Source organism: Taurulus bubalis, assembly GCF_910589615.1.
Source record: "Taurulus bubalis genome assembly, chromosome: 20".
NCBI lineage: Eukaryota > Metazoa > Chordata > Actinopteri > Perciformes > Cottidae > Taurulus > Taurulus bubalis.
The window spans coordinates 7,906,345-7,930,258 of record NC_136608.1 but is presented as its reverse complement, the minus strand read 5'-3'; the positions used below and the strand labels follow the sequence as shown (position 1 = coordinate 7,930,258).

The following is a 23,914-nucleotide window of genomic DNA, read 5'->3' as shown; positions in this document are numbered from 1 at the left end:
GGCAGCAGCTCTATTGGCCATCTGGTGGTGGTGTGTGTGTGTGTGTGTGTGTGCACGCACGTGTGTGTTTGTCCTCGTATTTTGGGATGTTGACGGGAGGTTAGGATGAACCTCTCACAAACAGAGCTGCAACGCGTGTTGATCTGGGTGGTATTTACATGCTGCGTGAGGCTTTATTGATCTGCAGTATTGATTAGTTCTGATACAGATTGACTTAAAATACCATGTCATGCCAGGCACACTACGAGACACTGAGATGTGACTTTTTTTGCTGCATTGTGGGACGGTCGCATTTATATTCAGGGAGGATTTCAGTGCTCCGTTTTCTGTCTCTCTGCGATTAAGCCACCAGCAAATCACGATGCCATTATTTCTTTTTTGTCAAGGAAATAATGAACCTACTTACAGATAAATGCTCGAGGTAAATGAATAAGGAAGGGGGGCAATGTGTTGGTGCTTTTAGACCTAATGACAAATATGTTTGTTTGTGCTTGAATGGCTCGGCTATAATACATTTCTCTGAAAGCCCTTGTTTTGTGAAGTATAAATACGTATTTTTAAAGTGTTTATTTATGTGCATATCCGTATGTGCACAATATGTGTTTTGTCTTGGGCAATAAGATCCCAACAAAGAAACCATCATCTTAGCCTCTGGTGCTGCTGACAGTCTGCGATATTAGACATTAAATTAACTTGATCTATATCAACAAAATCTATATCTTAGCCTTCGTCTTCAAATATATATGCAAATCTGCAGCAAAGCTCCTCCCAACATTGGGGTGTCTCAGAGGGATATTGTTGATCTTTGATGAGGAAACTAAATACAGCCGCTCTTAGATGTGATTGGCCAGTATTAAAAGAGATGTAACCAAATGTTTTTTTTCCCTGGTATTAACTGCATTTGATAAGCTTTGATCCTGCTTTTTGAGGATCTAGGATTTAGAGCTCATGGATTTTTCTGCTTTTTTATAACCTTTCCAAATACATCCCTTCAATCCTATATCAGAAGAGCACAATTTGTATTTGTATCAGTTTTATTTATATCATTATTTTGGCAGTTCTGTATAGTTGCAGATCAAGTCTAATATATAAAGATTTCCCGGCCTAGAGTACCATCCTGGTCATGGATTTGTGCTGATGTTGTTCTCTCCTCTGCAGATGGAACATCGGCATCGTAAGAAGGAGACCCCTGCGCCCGCTAGCACCCATCACTTGTTTGTCCACGTGAAGAGTCTGATGAGTGCAAATCTGGGGGAAGAGCTCGAAGTCTTCTTCCACATTTATGATGGGCGGGAGAACCGGCCCCTCAGGTGAGACACCTACAAAAGAATCACCCATGATTTTACCAAGTAGTACTTTTGTATACTTGTAGCAATATATGCTTCAATATTATACCTGTGTTATACATTTTCATTACCGTCAAATGTAGTGAGGTTTAACTGTGATTTCCGTGGCCTGTGTGTTGCAATTGTTTTAATGAAGTGCCAGTATTCAAAAGGTTAAAACAGTTCAAATGTACCCATTTGTTTTGGATGCACAGTCCGCAGCAATGTAAGTGAGGTGGATTGGTGATTGCAGGGGGAGGTTTCAAATGGCTCCCCTTCGGATGTCAAGAGGGCCGCTCCACCTCTATTCATGAAGATTGATTAAATGAAGCAGGTTATTAAAGCGCACTTGGATACATAAAAGTGGGCAAGGCCGTGCTATTTTGTCATATAAAAAGGGTCTGTGCCGTCCACATCAAAGAGCCTATCGCCCTGGGAGTCTGCACACACATACACACACACACACACACACACACACACACACACACACACACTGACACACACACGCCCCTTCGTACTCATGATGGGGCGCCGGCCAACATACAAGACTGTGTTTAAACTCCCTGGTTTCATAGTTCAAAGCGAAGAAAATTCCATTTCATGTCACAAACAAGCGCCTTCGTCAGGCAAATGAGTGGGTTGAAAAAAGAAAAATGAGCATGGCAACACTGAAACTTCTTTTGATAAGTCATGCTTGTGTTTCACTCCCCGCCCCACAGGGTCACATCAGAGGAACACGGGTGACATTGATTCTTTTGTTATTTTGTTTCAGGATACAGTAGCTCCACTTCTGGTTCTAAAGAAATCCAATACATTATTCATCACAACACTGGCAGGAAAATCTAACTCTTGTGCAAACTTGGTTGACCTAAGTTACTTTAAAGCCGGCATGGAGAGTCTGTGGTTTCCTTTTTATAATGTCAATAATGGCACACAACAAAAGAGGTTCTATTTTTACAAGAAGTGTGCAAGGCCTTTTAGTTTTTTCATGATGCGGTCAATCTGAGAAAAAGAGGAGTTCCGTAGAAAATAAAATCTGCTTGTGACACACACACACACACACACACACACACACACACACACACATGCCATCAGTGGATCAGAAGCACTTTTTTAATTAGGAGGTATATTTAAATGAGCTCATACGTCCGAGTTCTTGATGTACGGTAAGCGGTTAGCTGATAATGAAGGTACATTTTGGCGCCTGTTCCTGATCCGCCACTTTGACTAGAAGTAGGTAATTAGAGTCCAGGGGTATCATATCAAGTTCCACTCGAAACATATGCATGCGCTTGAAATGGATTTACAGCCCATTCTCTGAAATGAAGTCGACTTTAGTTGTTAAGCTAATGTTATGCACTTTTATCTAAACAGAATAGAAATAATTACAATATGATATCATATGATATAATAGCACATTGAAATTATTCTTCCAGTTTTTCTAAATAGCATTTTTCTGTCCACATGGTGGGGGGAAGGGCCTTAACCATTGGGCCTTAGTGGTTTTGTCTTCAAGGAAGATCTCTCAATGGCAGCTGGCCAACATTGTCTCTCACTGTCTGGTCACACACACATAAAACGGAGACACGCGCACACACACATTTGGGCAAGATGCCTGGCATTAAGCCATTTTTATTTCAGTCTGTGTGTGTGTGTGTCTGTCAGAGACCAGATGGGGGTCCGACCCGTTGTCTCAGTACCATGCCAACACCAGCAGCCCCCGTGCACCGTGGCAGCTTCTTTGTGTTCAATACAGGCTCCTTGTCTGGCTTCCACAGCAGGACACACACTGTGGCACGCTCCACCATGCTCACACATGGTCCCGTTGCTCTTTCTCTTAAGTTTTGGTGCTGTCCCAACTTCACACCGCCTTGCTATGGTCTCTCCACAGATACTGGCACTTCCCGCCTCCCTAATTGTAACCGCCACTCAACTCTTAACAAGGTCACCCTGAATGAGTGGACGAGTGTGTGTGTATATGTGTGTTTTCTGTTCCTTTTTAGGACAGCAGAAGCCTAGTGTGTGTTCTACATGAAGAGATAGATGTGGTGGATGTGGCCTGGTGTGTTCTCTACCTGTTCACCACACCGTCTAGTGTGGTCCTTCTCTCATCTTTCAACGTGGACTCTGGGGGGTAGATTTAGGTTTATCGGCTATAAGGGAGGCAACAGTGGCAGTTAATTAGGCCGGTATTTTACATGCCAGTCGCTCGCTACCCACATCCACCCCCCACCCACCTCCGCCCTCTCGTCGGGTGAGCGCACAGCTCCTAATGCAATCATCGATATCAGGAGAGGGAATAGAAAGCTCCGTGTGGGCCCAGAGGGGAGGGAAATCGGCCATTCATGTTATGTTAATGCGAGCCGTGATAGAGTGAGATACGGTCCCGCTGGGGGGGACACTGGTCCTCTCAGCCCGGGTGATCAACACGCTGCAGCTGTGAGAGAGAAGAGTTGATGGCAGGGGAGGGCGTGTAAGAGACTCTCTCTCTCTCTCTCTCGTGTGTGTGTGTGCGCCTGTGTTTTGCAGGAGTGGCTGTTAATTGGCAGTTGGGGTTTCAACAATAGAGCGCTAATTAGGGTTCGGGGTAAGCGTGCGCAAGTCTCATGTCTAATGCATAGGAATCCGTCTCCATACGGCTGGATAAATGGCCTGCAGAGTCCCGGACAGCAGCTAATGAGGAACAGCCGCATCCAAATCAAAACCGGCTCTCAACCGGGCTCATTCCGATTCGGACGATGAGAAGGAAAACTTTTCTCGGGGAGTGCATGTCTGAAAAATCATCGCCATTTGTATAATTAATTATCAGAAGCGTAATTAATTCAAACAGCGCCCACTGCCCTACATACACAACACACTGAGTTACAGTGCAAGAAGCAGGCTCTTATTTTCACCATGGAGGAGGCATGGTCAAGTTTAAGCTCTTGTAATAAGAGCTTTTAATAGCTACCGACTATTCTGAAACCTCCTAATCCATTGTAGCCGTATGCTGCATGAAGTCAAGTTACATAGGCTCTGTCGGGGTAAACGCTGCTCTTGTGTGAATGTGTCTACTGTAGCATGTGCCAGAGACTCGGCTCATTGTCAGGCACTGGTGCATTACAAGGTTTTCCCTCTGCTTATCGGTGGACTGTGAAAGTCACCTAACTGGATTAGCCCTCAGCTCGCCAGCCAGGATGAGACGGGGCCCAGCAGGATGCCTCCGCTGCTTCTCTTTGAGCTTGTGTGCGAGATAGAAAGGGAGAGGACGGAGTACAAAGAGAATGAAAAGGCGATCTGTGTCCGTCCTTTCTGTTTTTGCCCGACATGCACTTAATTACACGCCGGCATGAAGGCGGGGTGCGGGGCATTCGAGGCCAGAGTTGTTATTGCGAGTCAGTTCATTCTGACTCGGATAGTCTGTGAGGCTCCTGCAGTTCATATTCTAAGCTTGCACTGCAGAGAATGTGCAAACTATCCAAAGTATGATTCAGAGTTGTTCAGACAGAGAGCCAGACAACTTGCTTTTCCAATTGTCTCAGTGTAGCTGCTTCCAGTTTTATTTTTAGCCATAGCTAACGTCATAACTCGACGGGGTGGCAACGTTGGTCTGTGTGTCGTCTGGTTGATCCGCCACTTTGGTCCTGATGTAACTCTTTCAACACCTATTGCCTTCACATTTGTAAAGACATTCATGGTCCCCAGATGATATGTCCTAATGACTGTTCTGGTCCCTCTGACTTTTCTTTTTTTGCGTGAGTGAAGCATCCCAACAGCTATTACTATATACAGACCCTCAGTAATTGTTGAAATGGCTTTGTTGATGCTCTGACTTTCCTTTTAAGCTTAACAGTCAGAATTATGGTTTGTTTTTTATTCTGTCCAAGACGTTGGTTTTCCTGGCAGCTATGAGACTTAGATTGGAGATTGTTTTGTTGTAACCCTTCACTATTTTTGCTGACAGTCGAGTATCCGAGATAAAACGTGTCAGAGAGAACCCACGATGTGCAACACCCTGAATATTTAAGCCAGCCGCGGAGGAGCCACGTGTGGATGTACTTCTTGTCGGATATGTAACAGACAGCCTGTGTGGATTCGGTTCAGTAATTCAAGCTTTGTATATATTTTTGTCTCCCTCTATCCCTCTGTCTCTGATCCCTCTCTGCATGTCTTGCCTCATATTCCGTTCCAGACAGCTTCGGTTTGAAGCTTTAACTTTGAAGCGTTTCCTCCAGTGCCCACCGTTCAGCGCTTGACTTTTCTGACACCGTTTCTGATCTTTATTCTGTTCCTGTTAGCAGTGGCTTGGATGCAGTTGTTTACGATGACACCCAGCCATCGCTTCTGACGCCATTCATCTCAACGTGTGTTCCCTCTCTCTCTCCGTCTCTCCTCGTGTACAGTGAACGGTTCTTTGTCAAGCTGAATAAGAGCGGGCTGCCAAAGTCGCCAGAGAAGACGGAAAGACAATGCACGCTATTTGTGGTGAGTACAGCGAACATGGCTTTGCGTTTAGACAGATTGATTGGAAGCAATTTAAAGCTATGTTCAGTAAAGTCATGCTCCATTACTCTGAAAAGTAAGAGCAAAGTCAGCTCTCTGTAGCTGGTTTGAAGTGAAGGAATCTGATGCTAAAATTAGTTTTTTTTTCCTTCTTTTTTCCCAGGATTTGGGAAGCAGCGATCTTCGAAAAGATGTCTACATCGTTGTGCACATCATACGAATAGGTGGGAGTTATGAGACTGCTTCTCTATTTTACTTTCAAATCTCTTGGGCTTTCATAGCAGGATGGATGGGACGATGTTGGACACTCGCAATGAGTGGTGGTGAAGTTCCATTATTGGGATAACTGTGTGTGTGTGTTTCAAATGACATTTCATATGTTTTAGTGCCGTGCATATTTTGTATTATTATCTGGATAATGTCAATCGCAGTTATTTTGGCAAGGCTAATCGTGACATGGCTGTTTTCTGTGTGTGTGCGCAGGGAGAATGGGAGCAGGGGAGAAGAAGAATCTGTGTAGCGTACAGTACAGGCGGCCGTTTGGCTGTGCTGTCGTCAGCATCGCCGATCTCCTGACTGCTGACTCCAAGGATGACCACCTGCTCAAGGTCTATGCGTAAGTCACCGTAACCAGCAGCTGGCGTTTCATTACAAAGTCCAAAAGACAACAGATTGTGGCTGAGCTAACTGTGATCTAGCTCTAGTTTAATATTTAACAGACACATATGTAAGTGGTAGATCTCTTTTTCGGCATGAAAGCGTTTTAAGGCTTTTCCCAAAACGTTGAACTATTCCTTGAAGAGTCACAAGTTAAGCTTTCATTCTAAATACCAATCACACTTCTGGCAGATATCAGTCTTAAAAACACATTTTTATGAAGTAATTTAAGTCAGTTTGTTAGCTGGTAGTATAACTAAGTAATATAGCAGTATTGAAGGAAGAAATCCCAATAAATATGCACCTTTCTCATTGTTTTGTTTTTTACACCAATAGTGAAAGGACTTTGTGGCCCAACCTAGTCTCCTCAAAGCTCCAAGGGATGAAAATGGCGATAGTTGACCCAGTAGTTTGACCTACATTATAGCTGGATCAGAGGGGCCAAATACAACCAGCTCAGAAGAAAATACAACTACTTCTTTCTACCTGCAGGAACACCAGAGAGGTTTTAGTCGGATAAGCATTTAAGTTCTGAACTGGATGTTTTCAGAATTAGGTCCAGACAAGACGTCATAGTAAATACTATAATACTTTGTTTACTTGACCTGCCCGAGTTCAGCGTTATAACTGTTTTTAGTCACTGTCAAACCCATAACGTTTTACTTCCACCGGTGATTCACATGACCTCAAATGTGTGGCTCATCTTACAGTGAGTCACGCAGTATGTGTCACATGCATTATATGCCACCACTCGCTAAGAGTGCAACAGAAAAAGCAACCAGATGGCTGCGTTTACTTTGACCATTCTTTTGGTAATCTGCCCTTGTGAGTCCTCCTGCATTGGCGAATTGATATACGACATTGCTGAAGTGCCCCCTTTAAGTATGATATCTATACAAAATATGTATTTTCTGTTACTCTGTGTCCTCTTTCTGTCTCAGGTGTAACACAGAGAGTGAGTGGCACCAGATCCATGAGAACTTAATCAAAAAGGCAAATTCCAGGTACAACCTGTCGGGCTCCAACACAGGTAAGAACTTCAAGTGTTTTCTTAATTTTGCTGCTTCACTCACATCCACACGTCTTGTTTTGAGACATTAATTAGGGGATTTAGTAATGCGACAATCTGGCCACTTCAGTGTTGTGGGATTTGGTTTTATGTACTTGTTCACTTTTTTTTTGTATCATGTTTTTATTCTCAGGCAACAACTCTCAAAGCTGTTAATTCAGTAGTCTCGTAATAATCAGGCTTATTTCTTTCACAAAACCAGACATTGTGCCACAGTGACAAACTTAGCAGCTCGGTTGCATCATCAGTCTCTTATTGTGCAATAGTCAGCATCCGGTCAGTCTGAGCGGCGTTTATGTCAGAGCGAAGTTCCTCTTTCGGGAAGCGGATCAGTCTTCACATGGTCGTGTCTTCAGGAAGCCTGCTGTTGCGAACGCATTCAGAGGATTTTTTTATAAATAGCTGCATTTGCACCATACGGAACAACAGCATCAGCAGTTTCCCATAGCAACAGGTTGGTGGAGAATCAGAACATTCAGTTCTTCAAACCTCAAAGAAATGTCACGTGACATGTGAAAAGGTTTGTTGCGCAATGAGACTCGCACTTCATTTCAGATGTAGATGCAGCTGTTATTATACCCACATGTGAAAAATTATAGCACGATGATGAATTTCTGATTAGGACCTTAAAATGTAATCTACAGTGCAGGAAGCTCGAATGGGGTACAAAGAGGAAAGGGAGGAAACATAATCATGAATTAAACAGTGTTGGCTAGTCTGCAGCTGTTTGCATCGAGGGGCCAAATGGGCAACCGGCAGTAAGCAATCAGCAACAGTTCATTAGAAGTTTGGCTTATTTACGTAATGTTTTTGTGTAGTGTTGCTGCAAACTTACTGCAGGCTGTTATTTTCCAAAAGAAAATATAGATTTTGCAAGTTCATTGTCTTCTAACATCTCCATCGAGTATTCTTAAAGGAACACCGCAGCTCCGCTCCATAGAAAATTGGTGATAATTGTTTGAGGGAGAAGAGATGATAGGAATGTCGAGAATCTGCGAGAATCCGCTGACTCAGCTCCTCTTCTCACCTCGTCTCAGAAGACCAATAATGAATTACTTGAGGGGTAGTCACACAACTCGGGGACTTGAAGTGATCATGAATAATCTTGCATATGAGAGTGCCGTAATCAAACAGAAGGACACAGAGCCATTCAACACAGCCTGCGTTATCCGAGCAGCATCTTGACACTGCATTGCTTCACACCAGAAGTGCAGCATCCAGCTAAAATTCTATATGACGGTGCTGCTGCTGGATAGATGGAGCTTTGCAAAGCTGAGCTGATAAGTGCAACAAACGTCTAAATGGATTCAAGATAAAGCAAAGGAAAGACACTAGAAATATTATGCAACCACTTAACCTTATCTCATATTGAATTCCCAACAAAATCTTAAGTTCTTACATCAGCTATATTTGCCGCATAAACTGTTGACTGGCTGTTTTATCAACGCTACGCACACTTTATCTGATTTAATTACAGATGAAGCGGATAGATAATGTGATGCTTTCCTTGTTGATGGTAAACTTCCAAGACCTTCAAGATGACTCTGCAGACTTTGTGGCTTCCTCTGTGTCTCGCGCCCGATGGATGACTGGGACATTCCCGGGCTTTAAGATGAACATTCTGTCATCAAAAAACTATTAATCGCACCAACTAGGCATGTTGCCTTTCTCAAAATGTAGCCAATATACACGCGTTTTTGCTCCAGGCTTCTTTTTGACGGAATTATGCACACTAGCACGCTCATCATAAACACATGGGAGTGAATTGGATTTAAAAGAGTTACCCCCTTCTTTGGCTGCTGTGTGTGTGTGTGTGTGTGTGTGTGTGTGGGGGGGGAGTTTATCGTAAACACTTGGGTGTTAGTTATTTAGTGGCTGCCAGCTGAAGACATTGATCCAGCTGAACAGCTGATTAGCCTCGGCTCTTTCTCCATTAAAGTGCATGAGAGGAGAGCTCTGCGTCTTTTGTCACAATACTCTGGCATGCATAATTCAAGAGAGTTCGTTTAAAAAATGACACTTCAGCCACTTAACTGAATTTGACATTGATCTTACAAAATTAATGCTTTAATCACATAAGTAGAGGCCATTTACATTTTTAGGATAATGAGATCTGAATATTAAGTTGTGTTTTTTTTTTTTTTACTATGAGCACCATTTATCTGTCTGGGCCAAATTAATTCATTATCATTTTATTAGCTATGACAGTTTTTGACTACCATCTTATTGCCTCTTTTTAACTTCTTCTATCTCTTTAATTACACGTCTCTCACACACACACACACCTGCTCGTACTCTACCGATGACAGCGGTGACACGTGGTGCAACGACCCGATATAAAAATCCATATTTATTAAGATGAATATTCAGCAAGAATTTCTCCGTCAACCCGAAACACTCGCCACTTTCTTACCTTAACTCTACAGATACTGAATGCACGACATCACTCGCAGCGCCTATTTAATGTGTACATTATCGTCTGAAAAGTCAATTCCTCCAGAGCAACATTACAGCACCGATAACACTTGAGTTACTCGTCTAGCCTCGGCGCCAAATGGTGGAGAGAATATTTCCACTTTATATAATTTAAGGACCATAATTTATTAAACTTAGTGTCAGGAGGGCAATTAAAAGAAAGTGTGCAGTGAAGTAAGATAACGTAATATGTGTGTATATGTTTGTACTTGTTGTATATATATATGTGTGTGTGTGTGTGTGTGTGTGTGCGCATCCCGGTGTGTGTGTGTGTGTGTGTGTGTGTGTGTGTGTGTGTGTGTGTGTGTGTGTGTGTGTGTGTGTGTGAAGTTGTCTCGCTGTGTGGTTCTCCTTTCAAACGGACCTGGCAGTGGGCCAGAAGTCTCTTATTAGCAGCCAATTAGCAGGGGAGAGATGAATGCACTGCCCTCGAAATATAAAGAACACTGGGCTGTTTGAGTGATAAAGATGCAGAGAGACAGTCTATGTGGGGAGACAGTTACTTTGTTCACATGCAGACTAATGGCTACCCCGTTTTTTTAGTTATCTGTATATATTTCAGGGTCATTGTGGCTTTTTTTGGGTAATCAAATTTGAAAGGCTAGTGCGAGGAGATGGTGATTTAGTTTCCATGTAGCCCCGGTAATCCATAAAAGGGGATTTTATAAAAATCTGGCTCTGCATGAGTCAGGTCAGGTAGATAATTCAGCTCCCACCTCCATGCGAGCGTAGGCAGTGACAGAAGAGGCTGTGACAACTCCACTGTTTTGTTTTTGAGGTTTTTGTTTGTTTAGTTTGTGAGGAGGCAGGCCGGGTGGGCTGAGGGCAGCAGAGGTTGAGGGTGTTTTTGTCAGCGTCAGAATAGTGATGAAGCTGGTTTGCCTAATTGTAGCCCGGGCAGTAGCTTTTAGAGCCTATCTGTGTGTATGTTTGTTTATGTGCGGATGAATGCCAAAAGGCTTGATCCACGTTAAAGGGCAGGCAGATAAGGCCCGGGTAAAAAAAAAAACTCTCCTGGACCTTAAGGGGATTCTCCTTTCATTTCCCACCAGGCCTTTGTGCCAGTTTGAACACATTGTTGATGAACTGTATGTGTGATTTTCCAATTATTTAGATCAGAGGACTGTAATGTCCTTCCTCACCCTCTCAACTCCCCTGTAGTGTCTCTGCCAACCTTCATAACCTCTGTCTGTTTGTTTTTGGAGTTTGACTCGGAGATGTCGTCCTTGCCTCGGGTAAAACATGCACATCTCGGTCAGATATCACATCACTATGTGTCCTTTTGACATTTGTTTTACCATATTATATAATTTATGTCTAATTTATGAAAAAAAAAACAAGGATCTTAACTGCAGTAACTACAAAACCAAACCTAAAACCAAGCCACACTAACTACACACAGGTAATAAGTGTTTAAATAACTTAATTTTATTGATTTCAATACGACTATAGACGGAAAGAAACACCGTAGATATAATTAACCCCTGTGAACTATGGGATATAAATAAATAGGTATATTTTCTTAAGCATTTTTCCTTGCATTGCAATATTAATGTAAGTTAAAAAATTACAACATTTCTATCTGATAAACCCTTTTTTCCTCTCTACTTCACTTTACCTGCGTTATTCCTCTGCACTGCAGTGAATGTTGCAAACCAGTCACGTTGCCTTGTTGACTCTGAGTGACTGAAACCTCTCACAGCTAATGAACCGTTTCACACCGCCGCCCAACTTTCTGGAACCATCCAGAACAATAATAATCACCATCATCTCGTCCCTTAGACCCTCCCTTGCTGTTTGTGTGTTTGCCTCCCCTCATGAGGACGGACAGGCTCACGCACTCAAAATACAAGTCGGTGCTTTAATTTAGCTGCGCTGACATTTGGTGTTATTGCGCGAGGATATTGATTTGGAACGACAGGCCTTCATGTTGGATTCCCTCTCAATAAAACCAGCTGGAGATGACTCACAGGCTGTTTACATTTCTGGTTTATGTATATGTGGGGGTGTCTGTTTCCTTCCATACGCGTGAACATTGGTGTTGGCAGGTGTAACTGTATTGTCTGTTGTCTGGTTCGCAAGTTCATCTGGCTGTAATAAAACTGAAAACATGCCCTTGTGAATATCTTTGTTTTCTGAGCTTACCGATACACTTTTTTTTTATTATTGCGTTTGGAACAGGGTTATGAATGTTTATTGAGTGGCTATGGTAAGGGGTAAGGGAGGGGATATCAAGTATGTGATATATGAATATGGTATTTCACATCTTTCATGTTGTTATTATTTCTTTGTTAGGTCTGGCGGTGGCTCTCCAGCTCCTCCACGGGGATATAGAGCAGCTGAGACGAGAGTACATGGTCCTCTTCACGAGGGGCGTGTCCATCACCAGGAAACTGGGCTTCTCTGATGTCATCATGCCAGGTAGGACTCCGAGCTCTCTTGCGCAAGGAATACGGTGCCGAGTCGATTTTCAACTATTCCCTTCCATCAACATGAATTTCCCATGAAATGCATCAATAGATATTATTACATCCAACCGTTCATCCAACCAAAACTCCCGTAAAGTGATACCGTCTGATTTGCCAATCAATTCATCTTCTGACCACTTCATCAATAACTAACGTATTTAACGTATTGCTGAAAGTCACTGCTGTGGGTTTTTTCCCACCACACTTCCCAGAGATCACTTTGCTTTAAAGAATAGGTTACACTGACACATCTGAAGTAGTTTCTCCCCCACAGGGGCTATTTCTGATCATACAAACCGCCGTGGTCTCCTTCGATTCATTTATTATTGAAACGCTACTCTGCATATAGATGACAAACAATTCACGCATACTGTTTAGTTTATGATTCACCTAACCCGCGTATCTTTGGACTGGGAGAGGAAGCAGGGCTACCTGCATGAAGACTTGGACAGAACCGGTTTGCTCTTTCCCCATAAAGTGCTGTCCTGCTGTTGAAGACATACAACTTATAGTTTATTATGCATCAGATGGAAAGACTTACCAGGCAGCAGGTGTTTATAGTCATAAACTGAGGCTTCAGAGTTATAAAACACGGATTTCTCTATAAAAAGGTCTTCATTATATAATATTGTAGCTGACACCTTTTGACACGATACACTTAATAATGTATTTTCTAGTGTTTGTATTGTATACATCTCCTTATGACATCTACTGTAGTTGCCTTGGTAACACTTGACATCCCTACCTGATGCTCAAGAGTGATATTTTAATCCCACCTCAGGGTGCCCTCAGAAAGATGAAATATTCAGATAGATAGGCCTCAGTTAGACGGCTTCTTCTCGACGCGGCACAGGCGCCTTGCAGAAACCCTCAGACTAAGCTGGATGATGTATTGTTGCCGTGGCAACACACGCACAATCACCTGAATGCGAGACCAAACAAAGAACTTCAGACGTACGTGTTCGTATGGACATATTTACTGTGCCAGGATCACACAAGGGAAAGTAGTGTTTAAATTAGCTTTCTGACTCTTTGTCCGTTCATTCATGTATGAGAGCTGGACGTCAGGGGACTGTTCCTTTTTAAATGAGTGAGGTGTGTGTCTGGTCCACAGATGAAGAGGAGCCACAGACTGGGGGTCCCCTAGCGCCTCACTAACACAGATTTATGTTCACTGCCTCTTTCTTTGTCTCTGTCTGACTACAAACCCTTAATGCCGAGTGCTCTTACCTTCTCTGGCCGTTTAAGTCTGCCCTTGGGCTCAACTGTCTCTCCCTCTTTTTGTGTCTCTCTTTTCTGGATTTGTATTTCACTGAATCGTTCTCCTCATTTTCTTTTTCCAGCTGCTCTCGCCCTCCCAACATCTCTTTTTCCTATTGTACATTAAGAAACTGCCTCATTGTGTGTCTGCTTTCCGTCTGTCTGTCTGTGTGTGTGTGTGTGTCTGTGTGTGTGTGTGTGTGTGTGTGTGTGTGTGTGTGCGGCAAGCGTACAGTATGGGTGTGTGTATAGAATACCCAATGTTGCCATGGTTACTGTTGTTAAGAGCAGAAAATCAATGTTGACCCTAGAAAGAGAGATATGATGAGCGCACACACACTTGATGAGCACACACACACACACACACACACACACACACACACACACACACACACACACACACACACACACACACACACACACTCACTCACTCACAGAGGTTATATAGGGAACATTTTTTTTTTTAACAATGTGTCTGACCGCAGCTTGGCTGCAGAGGAAACAGGCCTAATCTGTTTCTTACCCAGAGCGCTTTGCACTATTCTGACTTCCCCTACAGGAGGAAATAAATGTGTGCCAGGCCCATTCAGCTGCAGTAACAAAAAGATGTAAAATATTACTTCCTGGGGTTATTTTCCCCAACTGTTTCTACAGATTGCAGCACCAGCCGCAAGTTTAGGAATCCCAGACACGGAGTTCATTGTTTACACACTTAAAATTATCAAATTACATTTGAAATGTATGCACTGACACCTTGCTCTCTCAAGCACATGTCTCTGTTTTTCTGTGTAAATTATGTTATCATCTTGAGAAGATACGAACGTACATCTGCATGTAGGAATGAAACGCAGTGTATAAAGGGGAACTTTAATCCACCAATGTTTTGAAGTCTGTTTACTGATCTTCAGGAGTACTACTGCGAGTGTAAAAACAGTTGTACAAAGCCTTCAATGGCTCCAAAAGGAGATGCGTGAAATCTGATTAGATGCCTTCAGTGATGCCACAGGATAGTGGCTACATTTAGCTGCTCCTAGCACAACACTGCACCCAAAATCTCTGACCCAGCTGTTGGTGGTTAAGTTGCATTGTAGGTAAAGTAGGCGCCAGCTTTTGTGGAAGGAAGAAGAATGCATGGAATAAAAATGTATAATGTATATATATGTGTCAACTTTATCGATTTTGTTTGTCAAGGTCATAGGTGTGCAGTGCTAAATAGGGGGAGTATGGCCTCCTGTTACTCTGCTGTAATCAAAGAATATGGATGTCAGCAACCCCCGTCTACTTATTGTTGATTTTAAATCTTGTGTTCTCTGGTTGTGGAAGGTCGTGCCTCAGGCGTAGGTTTCGCGTGAGCAGAAAATATATCATTCAATGCCACTATTCTAAAATCTGCCCACTCCTGTCATGAAGCATTACACAAGAAAGTGTGGTCAAGCTGCTGAGAGTTCATTCATAATGCTCACTCGTATGCATAATCGATGCATACCTTCCTGTTCCTGCAGGAGAGATGAGGAATGACCTTTACATCACACTGGAGAAAGGCGAGTTTGAGAAGGGTGGAAAAAGCGTGGCCAGGAACGTAGAGATCACCGTCCATGTGCTGGATATCGACGGACAGATCCTCAAGGTAAAAACTATTTTGTTTTCTTATTCAGCAGCTGTATGCCACATCTGTCATTTGGAAAACATATCGTTAACCACTTTGTTTAAGGATAGTAAATGCCTTTTTCTTAACAGCGGGTGGCTTATTTTGAAGCTAAACTCTTCATTTAAACATCGCTGACCCAGATGAGCGCTAAGTGTCTCTCCTGTGTGTTGCCCATTTCTGGTGCAACGCTGTGACAGTCTGCTCCTGTGGTTTCCTGCGCTGCCTCGGCCTTGAAGAGAAAATAGACTCAAATATAACCCTGCTGCCTCTGCCGCCGCCACCGCATGGCACGCATCCCTCTGACACACATAAACACACGCATGAAGACCATGCCATTCTCACTTTATTGGCATTTGCGGCATGTGGACGGTTTTCAATACAACCCCCTGTCTTTTTATGTCTGACTCATTGTTTTTATGTCATTCATTGTGCCCTTCAAACCTGCCCCCTCACCTCATCCTCAGGCCTGGCCTCTCATTTCCCCTCGCCACTTCCTGTTTTTTTTCTGTTCATTCTTTCCTCTCCGCCTCTTGTCTTGATTCACTCTCTTCTGTGTGTCTTTCAGAGTCACGTGGCTGCCGGCGCTGGTGAGCCAGGTGGCGACGAGTACCACTCCTTGGTGCTGTACCACAACAACAGCCCGCGCTGGGCGGAGCAGATCAAGCTGCCTATCCCAGTCGACATGTTTCGCGGGTCACATGTCAGGTTTGAGTTCCGACACTGCTCCAGTAAGTGGGAACAGGCAATTTGGCTTTACCTTTTTTTTATTTATCTAGGACAAATGAAGGGGGGCATTTTTTAGACGTTATCTGTTCAGGTGTGAATGCCCAAGGCGCCGCTCTCTGTTCGGTTGGTTATCCTGGGGAGTTGGAGGGAAAGAAGAGGCATTGTTGTGGAGGGAGAGTAGTGCAAAAAAACATTCACTACCCCACCCGCTTGAATCCGCCGACACGCCAGCCTCGAGCCCAGAGGCTGCTGCCACCCCAAATAGACGTGTCCAAGTGTATAAGTGTGCGCTTGTTTAGGCATTTTCATAATGAGACTAGTTTGTCCAACTTCTCACCTCCTAATGAGACAAAACTTTAATTATGACCAACATATTACTCTCTCTCTCTCTCTCTCTCTCTCTCTTTCTCTCTCTCTCTCTCTCTCTCTCTCTCTCACCCTCTTTCTGAGCTGCAGGGAGAGGGCAGTCTCTTCTCTCATAACAAGCTCATATTACTATGCAGTTTGCAGCCAAGCTGTGTGGCTGTGTGCAGGAGATACAGTAGCCTTATTACTGCTCGCAGTGCTGCATTACTACCAAAGGGCTGCCCGTTAAGAGCCCAATTTAAGCCTCTGGTGACACCAGACTGGAGAGACCTTATTACAGATGCTATTAGGGCTCCCAAACTCTGGGACAACTTGCCTGTCGAAATATGATTAGCAGACACTCTCATTTTCAATACAGAAAGAAAAACAGAAAGCACTTTTTATTTTTATGAATATCCTTTAAAATTCCATTTTGCATTATGCAGCAGCGGGTAATTGTTAATTTGTTTGTGGGGAGTCCAGTGTTGTCCTTAAATGGGACTAAAGGGCCAGTCAGCACCAGCAGTGCAATGCTTTTGTTTGATTATAGATGATTGTTTGTTGATTGGTTCTGCAATATTTCAAACAATTGAACCAATTCAACACACGTTATTGTTCGTAATACTATTGCCGCTGTGAGAGCAGCTGTTCTTTTCTCCCACTGGACAGTTTAAAAAATATGATAAGTGATGATGCGTAATTACTTTACAATTAAGAAAAAGCACACTCTGTAATTGTACTATATAATAGCTTAGTGTATGTGTTAGAGTGGGCTCAAGATATAACGTACATCAATCTCCACCTGCTCTGCCGAGCACAGCGAAACCTGAGTTTCACACAGCACAACTTAATCTTTCCTAATCTCCTGGCGCCCAAGGCAACCAAAAACAAAAAGGTTTGCCGTCTTGAGTCTTGTAAGCAATATCTTTCCTGGTGTCAAAACTTAATCACAGCCGAGCAGGACAGAAGAGCAAAAAATGGCCACGGTGCAATACCATTTTCTAAGTTTAATACAGTACAACTTGTGCTGCTCTGGGAGAGTGCACCCACACGGGCACGCACGCACGCACACACACACACACACATGCTAGCGCTCGACTTCTCACTTCCCGCTGTGCGGCCATTAGCACTTTATTGCTAAAGCAGCAGATACATCAGATTACATGTTGTACATAATGTTATGCAAATTATGCCCAGAGCTTTAAGAAAGCTTCTTAAAAACTCAACGCCCACATCAATCAGGCCCCCGAAGAGTAACTTCAAAGCTTGTTGCCGGTGGTAGAAGGCTGTGTACTGACGGTGTGTTCAGTGCACCTAAAGTCACAGGTGCAACAGATGCTGACCGCACCCAACACTCATAATACTGAGTGTGGTCAAAGGTCCCACAGAGATTTGTACCATTTGCAATGCATCATTGAGGCCTAACAAATGTATTGACAGCATTTCCTTCCTTCGTTGGCATTATGTTTGCCAGCTAGTTGTCTTCATTTGCCTTTTCCTCATTCATTCCTCTATTTTGTTGGAGCTCTTCCAGTGTGCATCACCTGCAAGCTTGTGTGTTTTCAGCTTGGTGTTAGGTTTGCATCAAGTAGAGTACATGCACTGAAGGCCCGAGCATCAGATTCACTACTTCAACTCCTTCATTTCTATTGCATAATCTGAAAAGAACTGGTTTCATAACATTGCTCTTTGTTTCATGTATTTTCAGGCAGTCTGTGCTTGTGTATTTTGGACTCAATGCCGTGTCCATGTGTTGTTGTTTGACAGCTAAAGACAAGGGAGAGAAGAAACTGTTTGGCTACTCCTTTGTTCCTCTGATGCAGGAGGACGGCAGGACTCTGCCAGATGGCACCCATGAGCTCATTATCCATAAGGTAAAACTAAAACAACACCACAAAGATTTTTGGACGGAACAACATGGAGTTTATTTGACTGTGTGTATTCCAGGATGTGTTTTTGGCACACATATTGTCCTCAGATATTGTACTGCAGAAGTATTCATCTTGATGTGAAATCACATCCAACATTTTAGTCTTATTTTAGACCAATAGCATCGGATCATTCCACTGTTTTGGACAGGAAAACAATTTCAGTGGACAGAAATGATAGAAAGTTCCATGGTCATTCTGTCCATTAGTAAATTGCAGCGGAGAGATTTTGTGAAAGTAAAATGAAAACTCAACTGACTTGCACCACGCCATTTAAAATGGGATTACATGCTGTATATGATTATGTGAATCGTGGGTTCTGTTATCACACTGTTTGGTGCCATGGGTTGAAAAACAGCTCACATCACTGCATTACAGACCGACTGGCCCATGAGTCATGTCCACTTGCGTAACATTTTCAAGCTGTGGCGTTCAATCGAAACCTTGAGTGAGCGGTAATGTATGTGTTTTTTTTCGCCTCTGCATGTGTAAGAGACAGTTGACGCACACACATTTCATTGGAGAAAGTCTATCTCCGTATTTAGCGTGACCTTTATGTCCCTTTTCTGCATTTTATAGACTTTAAGACGCTCCCACTTATCTTTTCACACATTTTTGGTTTCGAAACATCAAAAGACTAAGGCAAATAAAAATGGCCAGCATCCCCAGTTAAAAGCTACTGCAAGACCGTCTTGGGTGTAATTCAGAATAATTGCAGACTGCGTGGTTTTCCTCAGCTGCAGGCGAAGGGTGTGTGCATAAACCTCAGGCTTTGCGGAGGACAGAAAAGCATTGAGCGCGTTCATACATTTTATTGGCAGTGAGGCAGAATAGTGACCAAAAGTCTGATTATTTATATTGTCGTTAGCTTAAGTATTTTCAACAGTCTCTAAAAACAAAAAAAACTCCTCCTTTTATCTTTTATTGCCTTCTTTTCCTGGCAGGCGGCCAGATTTAGTCCAACCAAACCCTCCAACCTGAGCCTGCCAGTTTTAGAGGACAACTCCGGTAGCCCTGTGTGTTCCCACCGTTCAGAGGGGGGGAAGGCCCGTTCTGATGCCAGATGGAAGTTGCTGAAAAGCTCAATGAAGCTGGCATGGCCTAGTTTCTCCCCGGACCCAAAATAGACACAGAAGAATCAGTCCAAACTGTGTGGTAGCTGTGGAGCTCAAAAGGCCTCAGCTGTAGGCATTAAAGCAGCACATTAAACCCACCCAAAATAACAGTAGTGTTCTGTGATTGATTATGTGCAATAGCTCGGATGTCTCAATCATGACTGATGTAACACCCTCTAACGTTTTTCGTACAATCATAAAAATCACCCCACAAACAATACAAATGTTTTTGACGTATCTGTAATTAAACAGTGACTGCATTACTTGTATTTTTTTTGATAGTATAACAGTCTTCTGCTCCTCTCCTCTGCATCTTCTGTGCCAGTTTACAGAATGTGTGCTTTTCTCCCTTTTTCTTTCCGCGTTCCCAGTGTGAGGAGAACACCAGCTTGGCAGACTGTCCGCGCTACTTGAAGCTGCCGTTCTCCAAGGCCAACCTCCCGTCCAACAATCAGACTCTGAAAGGCACCAAGGAGTCTTTCTGGATCACCAGCTTTCTCTGCTCCACCAAGCTCACGCAGAACGGTAAACTAGACGGAGGGATTGACATTTTTTTGGCCACTTTTCCCACTAAGGTGTCACTTTTTTTTTAACTGGAGTTAGCTTGTACACTAGCTGCCCCCTTCCCTCCCCCCCCCCCCCCCCCCCCCTGTGCTTTTGAGCAACTCTGTGCGAAGGGTACAGAGCTGCTGCCAAATATAGTGATCAACACTTCCCAAAAGACTAACAAAATGGGAAGACGCCATATGTTTTTTTGTACAAACTGAAAGGAGCGAGTGGCAAGTTCTCTGCAGGTGAGAAAGTGATATTTCCATCCAAACTTTACAATTGTGTGAACAAAAAAAAAATATGCAGGGTGGTGGGAATAGCCTCCAGTTCGCTGTTGCTCACTAATGAAGCAATAAATCCTTGCTTCCGTAAACTATTTGCAGGAGTGGGAATTATTTCAGGAGAACTAGCTTGTCGGTGATAATGTTTGCCCTCATTTATACTGCAGTAAACAATAGCCAACGATAGTCATCAAAATATATACAAGGTGTGCCGCAAAGGAGACATTTGTTTTCCCCCACTGAGGCACTGATGAATTCCAAACCTCACCAAAGAACAGTATTTTCAGACTTTAAAAAACAGTAAATCATCTTTCACCTCATTAAGCAGAGAGTAGAATATATGAACAGAAAAGCTTCGGGCACAATTGACTTGCAACAGGCTGTTTGCTCCTGCATGCATTTTATTTTGTTTGTGGAGTGATTATAAAAGTATTGCAAAGTTTTGGATGCCAAAATACACTTGACAGATTGGTTAATGCAGTCACGCGCACACACATACACACAGACACAGATTTACATGTAAAGTTGCAAAAAGACACACTTCAGGTTGAACGGGAACCCGAAGAGACGGCTAAAAGACTTTCTTCTTGAGGCTTATGTTTTATTCATGCGCATGTCTGGGGACCCTGGCTCAGGAAAATGACTTTTTATCTCCTTTATCCTGCCGCACTTGAAAATGTCATCATTTGTTTGGATTCTGTGGAGGTTTTGGGCTATAATTGGAGGGTGTGGTGATGCTTTGTGATCTGAGGTTGCACGGCGCTCTCATAATCCTGCGTTTCTTTACAAACAAACATGAGATGTGTCCTGATCTCTTGTGCTTTTCACAATCGTTTTTTTCCGTCTCCCTCACATATTCTTTCTTTTTGTCTTTCCCAGGAGACATGCTGGACCTGTTGAAGTGGCGAGCCCACCCCGAAAGGATCAACGACAGCCTCTCTAAGCTGAAGGAGATCGACGGCTCAGAGATCGTCAAAGTAGGCACACAACGCGATTGTCGGCACTGAATTGCTCCCGCTGTCCTGGCATTTGTAGTATTGATTGTTTCAGATTGGATTCCACATGTTGTTGTTTTTAAGTTCAAGTTGAGAGGATGAGGATGTTCAAAGACTGAAAAGCTAAGTAAATTTGAAGCTGCAGCTCACACATACAAACTCCCTTTTGCACAGTTTCTACAGGACACCCTGGACACTCTCTTTGGTATTCTGGATGAAAGCTCCCAGAGATACGGGCTCAAGGTGTTTGATTCCCTGGTAAGCAAGCTAATGAATCCTTTCCTCTTCATGCGTCAAGCACAATGCCATCGCGTTCGAGCCAATCACAGAAAACTGAAACACAAACTTTACTCCCGGAGAAAGATGGAGTGATGTGACGCCACAGAGCTCGCTGAACCAATCTTACCCTGGTCACGCTGCACTGCGCCGGTAGAGCGAGGCCCCTGATCGATCTCTCTCTCTCTCTCTCTCTCTCTCTCTCTCTCTCTCTCTCTCTCTCTGACTCTTTGTTAGCGTGTCCCGCTCACTACATCAGTCTCACACTGACACACGCACACACTTTCTCCTCTCAGCGTGCCGTTATCAGTGATGTAAAGGTCTAGCGAGCCGGTGCAGCCATCGAGTTTCCGTTTTGTGGTTTTGAGATCAATCCAACAAGTCTGACATGTGGACTTAATCTCCTGTGGTCGGAGCAAAATTCAGTGCATTTCACAACAACCTGCACACAAGGGACGCATGGAGTAATTGCTAGTCACTATCAAAAATGATTTTTAGTTTGGTTGTTTAGTTTGTATATTTTTAGATATCTGTAAATGTTATCATTTTTATTTGTATTTATTTTATATTACACTACTGTTTATTTCCAGGTCCATATCATCAACTTGCTCCAGGACAGCAAATTCCAGCACTTCAAGCCAGTCATGGACACCTACATCGAGAGCCACTTTGCCGGAGCTTTGTCCTACAGGTACATGACATTTCAGCCTCCACTTCTCAAGCTGTTGCCGTTCAAGGCTATGGCAGCGCCTTGAGTGTCCCACAATGCAGCTGTACCCACATATTGTATTCTAATGACACACTGTATCACATGGGCAGGCAATCAGAGAGGCCCGACATGCGTCAGCGCTGAGAGGCAGCTCTGCTCAGCTCTGTGCTGTGAGAGAGTCAACAGGAATGTGAATGCAATGCTCATGGTGCCCCCTGGCTGACGCGGAGGGAATTGTGAAAATGTGCTCACTTTTGCTTCCTACCTCCTTGTTTCCTCGCCTATGTCTGTCACATGCAAAGACACCCATATTCACAACCTGCTGTTCTCACCGGCTGTCTTCTTCACACTCTCTGTACCTGCTGAGATAACGTGTTGGTGGTTTTTTTTTTTTTTCAATCTTTGCACGTGCCCACACAGAATCCTGCTGCCACATCCATCTGCTTTCAACTCTTTTACCTGTGATACTGTTTATTTTATTATGTATTAGATGTCACACCTTAATTAGTTAACACAGAAATTATTGTCACTATCTGAAGTTATTAATAGAAAACTAAGGTGTCGTCGACTCCTGATTAGAATGAGAAAACTCCTCTCATTCAATGATCAGAAGTTCTTTGTCACCAGCTTGCTCTTTCACAAAGACGATACCTCCCTTGAAATATCTGACTGGATTTGAAGAATTTTATTCAAGACTCCACCAATTTAAAAAGTGGAGCAAACAACAAAAGGTTTTTTATTGAATTTGCCTGTCATCCTCAGAGTGCAACATTAAAGTAGGCAGTATTTTTTTAAAGAGCCAGTAAGAGTGGAACATCTTCTCTGAAATTGATTCAAAACATTGTTTCATTTCAAAACACTGCATTGCCTCATCTTCATTTGCCAAATCCAGTGAGAGAAGCAATGTGCGCTGGGGGTGAGTGGTGATACTGTGCGTTTGTGTTTCCTCCAGGGACCTGATCAAAGTGCTGAAGTGGTACGTGGACCGCATTGTTGACGCCGAGCATCAGGATCACATACAGCAGGTGCTCAAGGTGAGGCATCTGCTTTGAGGACACACTCATGCACACGCAGGACACACGCACAGGCAGCCAGGGTGAGCTTTTTAAAAGTCACACAATCTCAAACATTTATGCAACAGCACCGTCAACACAGATGCATGCAGACATGCAAATAAATAAACGTGCTCCCTCTTGCTGCCACTCCTCCTAATTACACCCACTTCCATTAGCAGAGAAAGCAACGCACCGGCATTCATTATTCCCCTCCTCACTCTATTACGCTGCATGCAATTTTTATCAGCAGAAATGCAGTGCCTCTGGTGTTGGGAATCGACATCCAGATTCATGCAGAAGCACCGTGGGAGAAGCACATTGCGGCTTCTGTGTTGTGGTTTCCCATTTATCATTCACGCAATACATTCTTCGCCAGAAGTAAATTGTTTCTCTGTCAAGCAGTCAATTATAAATGAGTGATGCACCGCAGATGTGTTTTTGCAGGGTTGTCCTTCTGAGTGATCCATAGAATGTCTTTCATTAGTTTTTTGTTTTTTTTAGAGCAGGTTCTTTTGAAGAGGTTTCATTTCGGAGCAAAACAGGAGGACGCT

General features: G+C 43.4%; 1 protein-coding gene across 3 annotated transcripts in view; it reads left to right on the top strand.

Moving 5' to 3' along the window:
• dock4b (dedicator of cytokinesis 4b) overlaps positions 1 to 23,914 on the top strand; it is a gene marked incomplete at its 3' end in the record, with an annotated part of 102,023 nt that overhangs the window by 39,505 nt on the left and 38,604 nt on the right. For all 3 annotated transcript variants that reach the window (XM_079236331.1, XM_079236332.1, XM_079236333.1), the window contains exons 8-21: positions 1,159 to 1,310; positions 5,708 to 5,789; positions 5,971 to 6,031; positions 6,291 to 6,423; positions 7,406 to 7,494; positions 12,304 to 12,429; positions 15,239 to 15,363; positions 15,950 to 16,112; positions 18,223 to 18,329; positions 19,870 to 20,023; positions 21,208 to 21,305; positions 21,498 to 21,581; positions 22,190 to 22,290; positions 23,261 to 23,342. In XM_079236331.1, coding sequence (XP_079092457.1) covers positions 1,159 to 1,310; positions 5,708 to 5,789; positions 5,971 to 6,031; positions 6,291 to 6,423; positions 7,406 to 7,494; positions 12,304 to 12,429; positions 15,239 to 15,363; positions 15,950 to 16,112; positions 18,223 to 18,329; positions 19,870 to 20,023; positions 21,208 to 21,305; positions 21,498 to 21,581; positions 22,190 to 22,290; positions 23,261 to 23,342 — 1,557 coding nt within the window. The remainder of the gene's footprint in view (positions 1 to 1,158; positions 1,311 to 5,707; positions 5,790 to 5,970; positions 6,032 to 6,290; positions 6,424 to 7,405; positions 7,495 to 12,303; positions 12,430 to 15,238; positions 15,364 to 15,949; positions 16,113 to 18,222; positions 18,330 to 19,869; positions 20,024 to 21,207; positions 21,306 to 21,497; positions 21,582 to 22,189; positions 22,291 to 23,260; positions 23,343 to 23,914) is intronic.